This window comes from Eulemur rufifrons, chromosome 26, assembly GCF_041146395.1.
Source record: "Eulemur rufifrons isolate Redbay chromosome 26, OSU_ERuf_1, whole genome shotgun sequence".
Taxonomy (NCBI): Eukaryota; Metazoa; Chordata; class Mammalia; order Primates; family Lemuridae; genus Eulemur; species Eulemur rufifrons.
In genome coordinates, this window is record NC_091008.1 from 2,474,837 (window position 1) to 2,487,231 (window position 12,395).

Sequence of the window (12,395 nt, forward strand, 5' to 3'; positions counted from 1 at the left end):
AAGTCCAGCTCCTAAATCTCCTGCTTAAGCCTCACCTGAAGACTTTGTACATACTAATATCATTTCTGAGCAATTCTATTTTTCTCATTTTTTTACTGACTCAAATAGTACCTTAAATTTTTATATAACCATTCAAAAATAGAGGAGTCTGTTTGTCATATGAGCATATCCAAGGTGAAATAAACTTAAGGTGGGATTTTGTAGGGGAAGCTGATGCCTGAACAACAAAATGCTGATTCTAAAATCAGGAAAGAACTAATAAATTATAGAGGGTCTTTAACTTGGGACTTCATGAGGATGCTAAAACTATTGCTTAGAGTACGTGCAACCCAGTCTTACAATAAGAAATGCAAAGTTTACATACTGATAATACCAGTATATGTAGAGCAAAGCCTAGGGCATTCAACAGCCTCTGATTTCATTCTCCATGTCTTCCTCAGGGATGTTGCAATAGCCCTTACCTACTGTGGGTAGGGCAGCCAGCTGACTTCAGTTTTCCGCTTTGAGTCACATCTCATTTGGTCAACTGCAGTATGGCCGTTACTGTTTCTTGGCTCTTACTACTAAGTGGAAGTAGTTCTTGGTCTCCTTTCATGTTAGTCCTGTTTACTTCAGAAATGGATTTTTTAAGGCCAGAGTTCTGTCCTATCCTGAGCACAGGGCATCTGCATGCCTCATGTTGGGATTAGATTCTAACTCTGAAAGCTTTGATCTCTCTGTGCTTTGTGGCTGGCAAAAATGGTACAGCCCATTTGTAGAAAGAGTATCTTCCGAAAATCATGGGCTTGGAAGTCAGATAGATTTCCAAGTCTAAATTTTCTGCAAAGAAGAGATGACAAACAAAAGAACACCCCCTTAGTTTAAAGGTGACTTCCGTGAACCATCTCACTAACCGCACACAGATAGTCTTAAGTCAGGTTTGTTTTAAAATGTCTTTGAATTGTGTTCCTTTTCTTCAGAATATTGGTATCATAGGTCACTGTTGGAGTCCTGGGGTGATTTGCTGGTCAGTGTCTTCCTGCCCACCACAGGCTCTACCACAGCAGAGAGTGATTTAGTTCATCATTACGTTCTCAGCTGCCAGCATTGGCCAAGCTCCTGAAATACTTGTTGAATGGAAGAATACCTTGTGAGGTTGGTGTAGAAGGAAAAGAAATAAAGTACATAAAGCACTATATAAATACTACGAAGCATGTATAGTCGGCCCTCTGCATTCACAGCTTCCACGCCCTGGGACTCAATCACCTGCGCAATGGAAATATGGGAGGGCAAAATAAAACAGCAATAAAAATAATATGGTATAACAATTATTTTACATAGCATCCATTGTATTGGGTATTATAAGTAACCCAGAGATGATTTAAAGTATAAGGGAATATGTGTGTGGGTTATATGCAAATACTGAGCCATTTTATGTGAGGGACTTGAGCATCCGTGGATTTTGGTGTCTGGAGGGGATTCTTGGAACTATCCCCCATGGATACCGCGGTCAAGTGTGTGTGTATATGTGTGTGTGTGTGTGTGTGTGTGTGCGCGTCTCGGTATACAGAGTGCTGTGAGAGAATCTGACATACTACGCGCCAGCCACAGTAGATATTCGGTAAATAACTGTCGAATAAATTTGTGGGAAGAAAAAAAATACCTCGGTGGCTCTTGGAATTGGTTCCCTCTTCCACAAAGAGATACTGTACCATGAATCCCTTTCCTGCCTTTGAGCAGGACTTTAAAACTCTGTGATTCTAGTAAAAGCAGGTGTATTTTCACAATCAAGACAGGCTTTTACAAGGGTTCTATTCTACACTGAAGAGAGAGGCAGGCAGGCAGGGAGGCAGGCACTCCTCAACTTAGTGGATGGGAAACTGGTTTCTTCACGCAGGAATGCAGACTGGCTTGGCGTTTCCGGCGGTGACATGTGTGACACTGTTCTCCAGGTTTGGCTGGAGACACCCTGTGGGTGAGTGTGGGGACAGGTAAGAGGAAGTGGGGCAATTTCAGTCCCTTCACTTAGGGAAAAGTTAAAGAAGAAATCAGGCTGTAAAAGCCAGCTTTTGGGAGAATATATTCAACTTAAAAACTTGTCATGACTGTTACCAAAAAAAAAGAAGAAGAAGAAGAAAAAAGAAAAAAGAAAGGAGGCGGGGAAAAAAGGAGTGGGAAAGGCGGGGGAATGTCAGGCGGGAAAGGAACTAGAGAAGGAAAACCTGAAGAGGAAGGAGGAAAGAGGACGCCACGCTACTTGTTTCTCCTCCTCTTTCTGTCACTTTCTCCAGAAGCTAGGAAAGTTTGCAGGCGCAGCTTTCGGCATGGGCGACAGGGCCCTTAGTCTACCGACCCAGGACGAGACGCGCCCGCCTCACCCTTCCCGCCCGCGCGGGGACGATGGGGCCGCGGGCGACACCCTGGGAGGCGGTGGCCCTGGCGGGTCCCCCGGACCCCGCACGGCTCGCGCAGCGCGCAGCCCCCCCCCCTCCCCGGGCCAGCCTCCCGGAAAAGAGGCCCGACCGAGCCTCTAAACCGGCCTTGCCCCCCTTCCCGGGGGAGCGGAGGCAGAAGTGCGGGCCTGTGATTCACTGGAGGGAGGAGGCAGGAGGCAGAAGCGCTCGCGGGCCAAGCCCGAGGGCCGAGCCGGGGAACGCGCAGCTCGCGCCAGCTCCGGACGCCGTGCGCTCGGCGCGGGCTGCCCCGGGGCCCTGCGGACCCCGCGCGCTCCAGGAGCCGGACAAGGAGTCGCCCCGAACAGGAGGGGTGGTCAGCGGTGGGGGAGATCAGGAAACGGCTTTTTTCTCACTTCGCCGCCGTGTGAGTGTCGGGGAGCTTGGACCAGGAGGATCAGGGAGCCCTGGAAAGTGGAGACGGGGATGGGGAGCCAGCCCGCGATGGCAGTGTGTCACCTGCCCGGATCGGAGTTAGACGCCACGGCTCAGCTGCGCAGCGCTTTCCCGCTACGGGGTCCCCCGGCCCGACCGCCGACCCCCTCGGTCCCCGTGCGCGCCGGGACAGTCCGGGGTGCTCTGGCCGCCAATGGCCCCTGCCCGGTGTGACTCTCAATTCCTTACTTGGTTTTTTTTTCTCCGGAGAACTTTTGGGTGGAGATAACTTTTTGTGTGAAAGCTGCCCTAGGAAGTGAGTAGGAGGAGGAGGAAGCGAAATTTGTTGGAGAAGAGCGACTCCTTGTTTTTCCGAAGTCCCATGCGTTAAGCCATCACTTCTAGAAGATTAAAGTTGTGGGACATGGTGACAGCTGAGAGGAGAGGAGGATTTCTTTCCAGGTGGAGACCCTCCGCGGTCTGCTGGGTCTCTGCCTCCCGCGTGCATGTGTGCGCGGGGTGCGTGGCTCTGCGCGTGGAGAGTCAGCCGGGACCCGAGTGAATGGCCCCCGGGGGCTGCGCGGAGCCGCTGCCTCCGCCGTCTGCGCAGGCCTGCGTCGGGCCTGCAAAGGTGCTAGCTATGGGGGCGCTGGCAGGTCTCTGGGTCCTCAGCCTCCTCACCTACGGTTACCTGTCCTGGGGCCAGGGCTTGGAGGAGGAGGAAGTGGCCTTACTGGGTCAAACTGGAGAGAGACTAGAGCCCAGCACAACTGCCACCTCCCAGCCCCATCTAATTTTCATCCTAGCGGATGACCAGGGATTTAGAGACGTGGGTTACCACGGATCTGAGATAAAAACGCCCACTCTCGACAAGCTTGCTGCCGAGGGAGTTAAATTGGAGAACTACTATGTCCAGCCGATTTGCACACCTTCCAGGAGTCAGTTTATTACTGGAAAGTAAGTGTTTCTGCTTCTTACATTTATTCCTTGGAGAAATCTTAAGCATTTAATTAAGATCCAGCCCCTAATTGAAGAGCGTAGCAGAAAGTATGGGGAACAACTGAATGAATGAGTGATGTATGGTACTGGGTTATGGTGATTATTAAAACGGATGCCCTGTTAATGATCTTGACAATGTAGTCACTCACTAGTCTAGTCTGGTTTTCCTTACTCTTAGGGCCAGCTGTGAGTTTTAAAATGAGATCAGAACTTGTAAACTACTCACTCACCAACCAGAGATCTCCTATTCCAAATCTATTCTGAGTTTTGAGCATGCTCGGATTCTGCTTCAGGTGTCACAGAATTCACACTGTCACTGGTAAAAAAGACCGAAACTTTTCTGTGACTATTGGTTTGTCCTTAAATCTAGAACTGAATTACCACAACCATGGGTCTTGGTAGAGAGAAAGGGGGCCAAGGAAATGGATGGAAGGTAATGTAAAATAGGACCAGTGTGCGTGTGACTCTGTTTGGTCTTTGATAGGTAATTTTCTCTTATGAGATCACTAGGAAGGCCATATTTAATCACCAAGGTAGTGCTCATGATACAAGGAAATTCAATGGCAAACACTCAACAGGAGAAAGACTTCATCTGAAGTTTTCTGCTACCTTTTACATGTCTGGAAATTTTCTTATTAACTAACGAAAATCAGATTATTTGGATGCTTAAGTAAAGTGGTTTCAATATTGTTGTTGCTTTTCTAAATAGCTAAATCTTCTACTTAAGGTGTTCAAGCATTTTCATACTTTTATTCCGTCCCATCAGAATATAGACTGTCTGGACGTTTGATTTGGATGTCCAGATTAGCCTGTGGGACGGACATCAACTCGGAGGGCCAGGCGTCAAGCGGGACAGAGATAGAAGAGAAACCTTAGTAGTTTCAGTCTGTGTATCTTGTGATTTCGGTTGCAGGGCTCAGAACCCTTGCTTCAGTGAAGTTGTTCTTGGAGTGGGATCCTCTAAGAGTCGCCAGTATCCACTGGAAAAATAAAGACTATTTTGTAGGAATCTCTGTCTTGCAGAGACTTTTGCTTACAGCATGATTTCCACTGCTTAGCAAACTGTCAGAACTTAGCATCACTGCCAGAAAAGAAAAAAAAAAAAAAATCCCATCTTTCCTTCTCTTCTGAGAGAGAGAAAAGAGGTCTCAGTGTACTCAGAGCCATTTCAAAGGTTAATTGTGGCATCAGAAAGTCAAGAACATTTGATTTTTATAAAGGAAAAGAGCATTGGCTGGAAAATACCACGTCCATCTGGCGGCCTAGAGGTCAAGTTCTTCATGTCTAATCCCACTCAGCCCTATATTTGGCGGGCTGACTGATACTCAGTATTAAATATTGAATGTGTGATAAAGCATCACTGGACCTCTTCAACTAACTTACAGAATTTAGATTTACACAGATAGCCAACAGTAGTTGAAAATATGTAACTAAATTCTATGAATTTATTTTTCACAATAAAGTGTATGTTCAAGGCTTTTCACCTAACAAAATAAAAATTGTTCTTAAACATTATCTTGCACTGATAAAATTTCTAGGTTTTATCTTTGAGCCTTTATGTTACTTAGTGGGATGAAACAGAAACAAAGCTAGAAATAACTCTTAATTTTTCTCTTTGATCAAAGGTTGACTCCTCTGTACTTTCAATGCAATCAAACATCTAATGAGAAGATTTCTTTTCCTATTAAAATTTCTATTCAGTGCAACAAGTTGTACAACTGTTTTCATACATGAGGAGTTCAAATAGCTACTATGATTTGACTTAAATTTTTATTTGAATTAAACAGTTGACGACGTTTTCATTTGCAGTTTTCCTTTTAGACAAATTGCTGGAACTTTCCTTTAAATGAACACAGATATAAGAGAGAAAGTGGTTATGGAAGCCCAGTTCTGGGCTCAATATTAGTAATGTAGAGCCCAGAGAATATGGTCATTTGTGCTCTCCACAAACATGTCTATGCTTTCTAGATCCTCTAAATTGAAAAGTGAGAATTAACAGCCTGCAATCAGGGAAAGAAGGTAGAGGGAATGTCCAGGAAAGAAATGAGATCAAAGGGGATTTTGCTAAATCACAGACTTCCAATAACAGAGGGCTTATTGAAAAGGGTTTGGGGAGTCAGGCTGGGGGGGGGGAGGTATTGCATCAGAGTAGAGGATGTACACAGACATACAGAGATCAGAATTTGAGTGAAAGCAGAGATGTTGGGAAGAGCAGAGTTATGGTGAAGACTTAAACAGGGCTGAAAGGCATGGGGTGATTTTTTTTTTTTCCAGGATAAGCTTTTAGAGAGTGGTAAGTGTTTGGTTTTAATTATAGCCTCTTTCTGGAGAGTGACTGAGCTAAGTGCTGCAGCCACATAATACAGACATGCAGTCAGGCACCCGTTTGGGAGCTCAGGGAGGTAGGATCCTCGGTGGACTGCCGTGGGTTGCTGAGGCAGGGGAACATGTCTCCCAGGAGTTCACAAAATACTGCTTTTAGATACTAAATTCTCCATTCACTATTGTCCTAGTGTTGGAAACCCTGAAAAAGTAACAGAATTCTTTCAGCCACTCTCATAGGAGAATGAGTCAAGGAAGCTTAGGGGACTAGGGTTTGGGAGGCAGGCGTGTCCACACTCAGTCACTTTGCCTCTGCTTACTGTCAATGTCAAAGTCAAGCACGCTTCCTCTTCCATCCACTGTGTTTATTCAAGACCTGGTTTTAAGTAGCATTTCACACCCAGAGAGCACTCAATAAATACCAGTCACTAAGAGTTCACTCATTATCTTCATAAATATTTAGTTCATACTTAAACATTTAGAAAAATGTAAACGTTTATAGTTAAAAGTATAGGAGAGACAGGAGTTTCTTTCATGCCTTACTTTGACATTGGAAAAGGACTGTGACAAGCAGAGAGGGTGGCTTTCCAACCTCACATATCCATTTCAAGAAGACTGGTTCAAGAGTCAAGTCCATGCAACAAATAGCTGCCTATTCCTATGTGACTATGTGGGTTTTCTGATCGTAGAATCATGGCCAAGCAAGTTACTGGCACACGCTTATGATCAAAGTCCCTAATTTTAAATGTATCTTTAAACACACACACACACCCACACACACACACACCATACACTTTGAAGTGAATCCCTATTCAGGTAATTCTGCTGAGTTTCCTGACTAGCTGTTCTGAAAGGTAGAAATTTATGCAGGTGCAGAGGGCTGAGAACAATTTGTGTCACCCAGATGACCCCTTCCAGAGATCAAAGATGGGAAAGCCAAAAGCCTTGGAGCCCCAGCTTTTAATATGAGCTCAGTATGAAGGCCTATTTTATTTCAAAGTTTGGTTTTATTCAGTTTTTTTCCTATAGCAATATTCTAGAATTAATTTTGATTTAATCTATGTAAGTATTTTATTTGCTATAAGTGGGGTTTGCTGCAGTGTTCTTTCACCATTCTAGATAGTAAATATTCCCAGCAGTGTTACTTCACTGAGTCATTTCTCTTGTGTGCTCTATTGCAAAAAACAAAAAAGACTTTCTGCCTCTAATCTTTTGCTCCCCCTCTCTTCTGATTCACCCTGCACATTTGCTTCACTAAAACATGACTCTCATTACGTCACCACCCTCAGCAAACACCCTCCCTGGCTCCCCACTGGCTACTAAAGAATAGGAAAAGAAGTTAATTTTTACTGAGGCCCTTCTGGTGCCAGTTGCTTTTCAGACATCCTGTCATTTGATCTTCACGTTCACCCTGAAGGTAAAATATTTTTATTAGTTTGAGAAGTATGTATAAAATATTTAACACATGTCCTCACTTTGTGGATGGTGTATGACAGTTTCAGAGAAATTACGTAAGTTGGTCATGGCCACACATCTTCTTAAGTGGCAGAGCGTATATTTAAACCTAAACTTGTGTAACTTCAACAAAACCCTTACTGTTCCCATCACCCCGTCCTGCCTCTTAGAAAAATGTAAGCCCCTTAGTCCAGTTCTTCACATTTTTCAGCTTTGTCTTTCTCTCTCTACTTTTAAATTCTCTCCTCCCCAAAAATGGAAGGGTCAGTTTCTTCAGCACATCTCGACTTCTTCTCTTCTTTTGTTCAGTCTGTATTCCACTCCTTGGAATTCACACCCTGTTTGTCTTTCCCCAAATCCCAGCCACTCATTAACACTCAGCTAATGATATACCACCTTCCTCACAGAGCTTTCCATGATTCCTTAGCCAGAAATAATTCATCTCAACGATGACCTTTCATAATTCTTTCTGCAACTGTCTTGTTAGGCATGATTTTCCACTTGTTCACAGCCATCACTGAACCTCTTACCTCCCTTGCCGATCCCCTGAGCAGTGAGACTCTGATTTATAATCTTCATAAATCTCACAGCACCCAGTGTGGTGCTTTGTACTAATAGGCACTACATAAATGTGTGAAGAATGAATGAATTAATAGATGAATAAGCAATTATTTATTTCCCTCTGGCAAGCAATGCGATAGAGCAGATACAGAGGAGGATTTCTAGTGAGGAAATCTGAATTACAGTGCTGATTCCGCGAATTACTGACTGAAACCTTGAATAAGTCTTTTAATTTTTCTGAGACACGTCATTTTCACATTATCAAAGTAGAAACAATGATACTATTTACTTACCAATCTCCAAAGTTATTCCGCTGATCCATTGAGGTAACATACGTGAAAACACTTTGAGAACGTATACATATTGTACAATTTTAAAGTAAAAATTGTTTTAAATTTAAAGCTATGTCTCCATAATTGTTAATCATATACAAAACCTTAAAAGAACTGGCTTTTGTTCTTTTTAAAAGTTTTCTGTGAGTATCTTATCTCTTTTCTGATTTCAGGCTGTAGATTTTTAAAAAACAGTTAAAAGTAAACCCCATATGTTTTAGTTTTAATCTATTTTATCCAGCAAGATTTTCCACATGATATTGTTAGTTCGGCGATGTCCAGGAGAGTGATTAGGGGTATATTTTTTTAAGTGTCTATACTGCAGATTGTTTTAATTGTTGGTTGTCATGCTTGGCGGAATCTGACAGAACCCTGCTGAGCCGGCAAGAGCAGATGCATATTTAAACAGTTACGTCTAAAATTTAACATTAAGCGAGCAGAATTGAAAATAGGGTAATGGAGTAATCTAAAAACATTTTATTGAATGTCATGAATACATCTTATTCAGCTTTGAATGCCACCTCACCCAGGGACGAGCACTCAGTAGGTGTGTGACGTTTTGAATGAAACACACTCACAAGTGCCCGGCTGTCCTTTGCCTCCTTTACCTTCTCCTGTCTTGTGTCCCGTTCTCCAGAACGACTCTTTCCAGATTTCTCATCTACTCGGACTGCTGATACCTCTCAGCAGCTCATTCCTTTACCTCAACATGCCATTGAAATTACAGAAGCGGTAATAAGTTAACCCTTTCATTGCCAATGACAAATTCACCAACCCGCTAGCGTTGACAGCCTTCCTTCTTCCTGTCGGCATTGAAGTACACGCACCAGTTGAAGAGCCAGCTCCTTTTTCTCTCCTCAAGCACTTGATTTCTACAATTTTTTTACACTTTTCCTTCCTTCATTATTTTTCTATCTCTACTAAATCATTTCTATCATCACCTAAATGAGTTTAAATTCCTTCTATCTAAATCCAAAGCAAAACAAAGTGAACCGCTTGCTTGACCCGATTTCTCTGCTCTTCTAGATGGCAAAAATTCATGAGTTATCTGTACTTGCTGACTCCATTGCAATTATTAACCTATATTGTATTAACACATACTTTATCTTTGATAGTATGCCTGTACTATAATATTAATTAATCTCTACTGTAAACACTTTAAGCTGTAATTTAAGACTTCAATAAATCTATAATTTCTTAGAAATTTATAAAAATATTGTGCCATAATCTTGATCTGAAGAACTCAAAAATTTTAAAATTGTTTTATCAGACTTTTAAAAATTATCCTTGAGGTTGAAAGTTACGAGGTTAAAGACTGTATTATATCCTTTGAACATACCACATTCTTGCACAGGGTAAGACTATAGAGAATGTATGTGAACCAAGTGATTCAGACTCATCAAATTGAAGCTTAATTTGTTTTAGGTATTTTTTAAGACACTTGAAAATGTAAACTCAGACACTTGAAATCAGTTTTTTAATTTGATCATAGTTTGGTTGTCTTTGAAACTCTATGTACAAAGAGAGTAATCATACATTTTTCTAGCTAAAGGATTTAGTTGAATATAGGGAATAGAGATTTAACATTTGTCTAGCACTTAAGGAATACGTTTTATGTGTATTACTCTCTAATCGACATTCTTTAATCTCTCCCTCTCTCTAACATATATATGTGGATATCTACACCTATATTTCTTTCACACATTCTCTAAGTCTCATAACTCTGGAGTAATTATTATTATCTGCATTTTACATATGAAGAAGTCAAGCTCATAGAAGTAAGGTGTTCTTGGTCAAGGTCCCATGCAAGTTACAAAGCTGGAATTCCAACTCTAACACTATGAATTTTGCACTATCTTACTCAGACAGTTGACAGGATGGGTTAGGTATAGATGCACACACAGCTCATCTTTAAAGTGGAAATCAATAAATATGTTATTCGAGTAAAGCAACAGCAGGCTAAAGAGACAGTTAATTCTGGAAAACAGAAACTCATTTTCAAACTGACTGTACCATACAATTTTGGGAAATTGGAATAAGTTCTTGTTTTACATTTCTGTCATGTATAAATAATGACAATATTAATTTACCTTTCAGATTGTCTGAGAATACTTAAACTATTAATTAAATTATACTTTCTCATATTGAGACGTGAAATGAGCTTAGATATCAAAAAACTATTGGTCCCATTAGATATTTAAAATATAATTCCAATTCTATTTTTGTTACTATTGTGAAGTAACAGTTATCTACTTCCTATATAACATTTTGTTTAAATTTGACTTTGAAAAGTTTTAATAATTTTCCACATACATTGTTAAACTTAACAACCTCTTAAATGTTAACAATTAGATATTTAGAACTATAAGTTGTATATAATAGAATAGTGTCATTTTTTCTCCCCACTGTTTATTTAACACCTACTATATTCAGGTGACTTTTAATGTAAGTACTATTTTAATAGCAAGTCAGTTGACTGATGTGTTTTTCCTCCTACATTCTACAATTAAAAGCTTGTTTTAGTTCTCATAGAGCTGACTCTTGGAAGAGACAGCTTCTCTATTTACGTGTGTCCGCTCTCCCATTTAATGAATGAGAAAACATTCTTATTTTAGGCAAAGTAATTGATTCAATAGCAAAAAGCAACTGAATTTCTGAGAACCAAATCATGAAATTAAAGTACTAGGGGGTGTAAACATTTTCGAATATTACTCTTTTAGAAACTTTTCTACCACAATACCAACTTGAAGAAAATGGATGTTTTTTCAAGGTGTTGTTTAACTAGTAAGCTGTGAATCTGATCTAATTTTCATCAGTTTCAGGGTGCACGCATATATAGTATATCACAATTTTGTAAAGTGTTATACTATAGCCATCTGAATTATCGAGGGAATTTATTGTCATCATTTACCTTTAAAGGAAAATTGGGTCAATTGGATCAATAGTCTGAGATTTCCTAAAATAATTCAATGATTTGTTTCCAAGAATAGAACTTTTCAGATCTTTTTTCTTTTCTGATGTGCCTCTGAATGATTCCAGATGTCAAAATGACAAAACAAAAAACCTAAATAAGTTAAAATAGAATTTTTTGAGATCAATATTAATACACTGTGTTATGTCATTTATTCCCCTCCACAAACCTATAAGGTAAATGAGTGCTATTATTTCTTGATTTCATGAAGGAGACTCCCAAGGTTAAATGCATACCCTTAGGAATTCTGTAAGGGAGAAGAAAACTATGCGTTGACTAATTTGTAAGCCTTCATGCAACTCCATTACCAGTTAATGGTTCCTTCAGTAACGACCTTGATTTCATTGGTCTTTTTCTTATTTTCCTGAAATTCATTCACCATTTGTTCATCCGTTCATTCAATATTGAGCACCTACTCATGGCCATTTACTATTCTAAGTACTGGGAAACATATCAGTTGACAAAACCTACCAAAAAATTCCTGTTTTCATGGTGTTTATCCTCTAGTACAAGGAGACAAAAATAAGTAAAATTTTTGATAGATAGTATGCTAGAGGGTAACATGCTGCTCTGTGACAGAAGAGAAGGGTAGGAAAGGGGACGGACGGGGAGTCGCAGGGACAGAGAGGGCAATATTACAGAGGTCAGGGAAGGGCTCCCTGAGAAAGGAGGCGAGGTGGGCACCTTGTGTGTAGCTCCTCCCTAGGGGAGTAAATGCATAGCCCTGTTATAGGAGCGCCCCCCGGGGTGTTCAAGCACATCAGGAGGTCGGCACAGCGAGGCTGGATTAGAGAGAGGGCAGGAGGGGGTGAGAGGAAGTGCGGTCAAAGAAGTTAAAGAAGTCAGACCCTGCAGGGTGATGCAGCCCAAGGTAGGGACACTGCCTTTCACCCTGAGTGAAATGGGAGCCCTGGGGGGCTTGGAGCAGAAGGAGAACCTGCTCTAACT

The 12,395-nt window shown here is 41.4% G+C and overlaps 1 protein-coding gene across 1 annotated transcript in view; it reads left to right on the plus strand.

The window, feature by feature from the left end:
* Positions 1-3,369: 3,369 nt before the first annotated feature.
* ARSJ (arylsulfatase family member J) overlaps positions 3,370-12,395 on the plus strand; it is a 45,598-nt gene continuing 36,572 nt past the window's right edge. The window contains exon 1 of the mRNA XM_069459195.1: positions 3,370-3,764. Coding sequence (XP_069315296.1) covers positions 3,370-3,764 — 395 coding nt within the window. The remainder of the gene's footprint in view (positions 3,765-12,395) is intronic.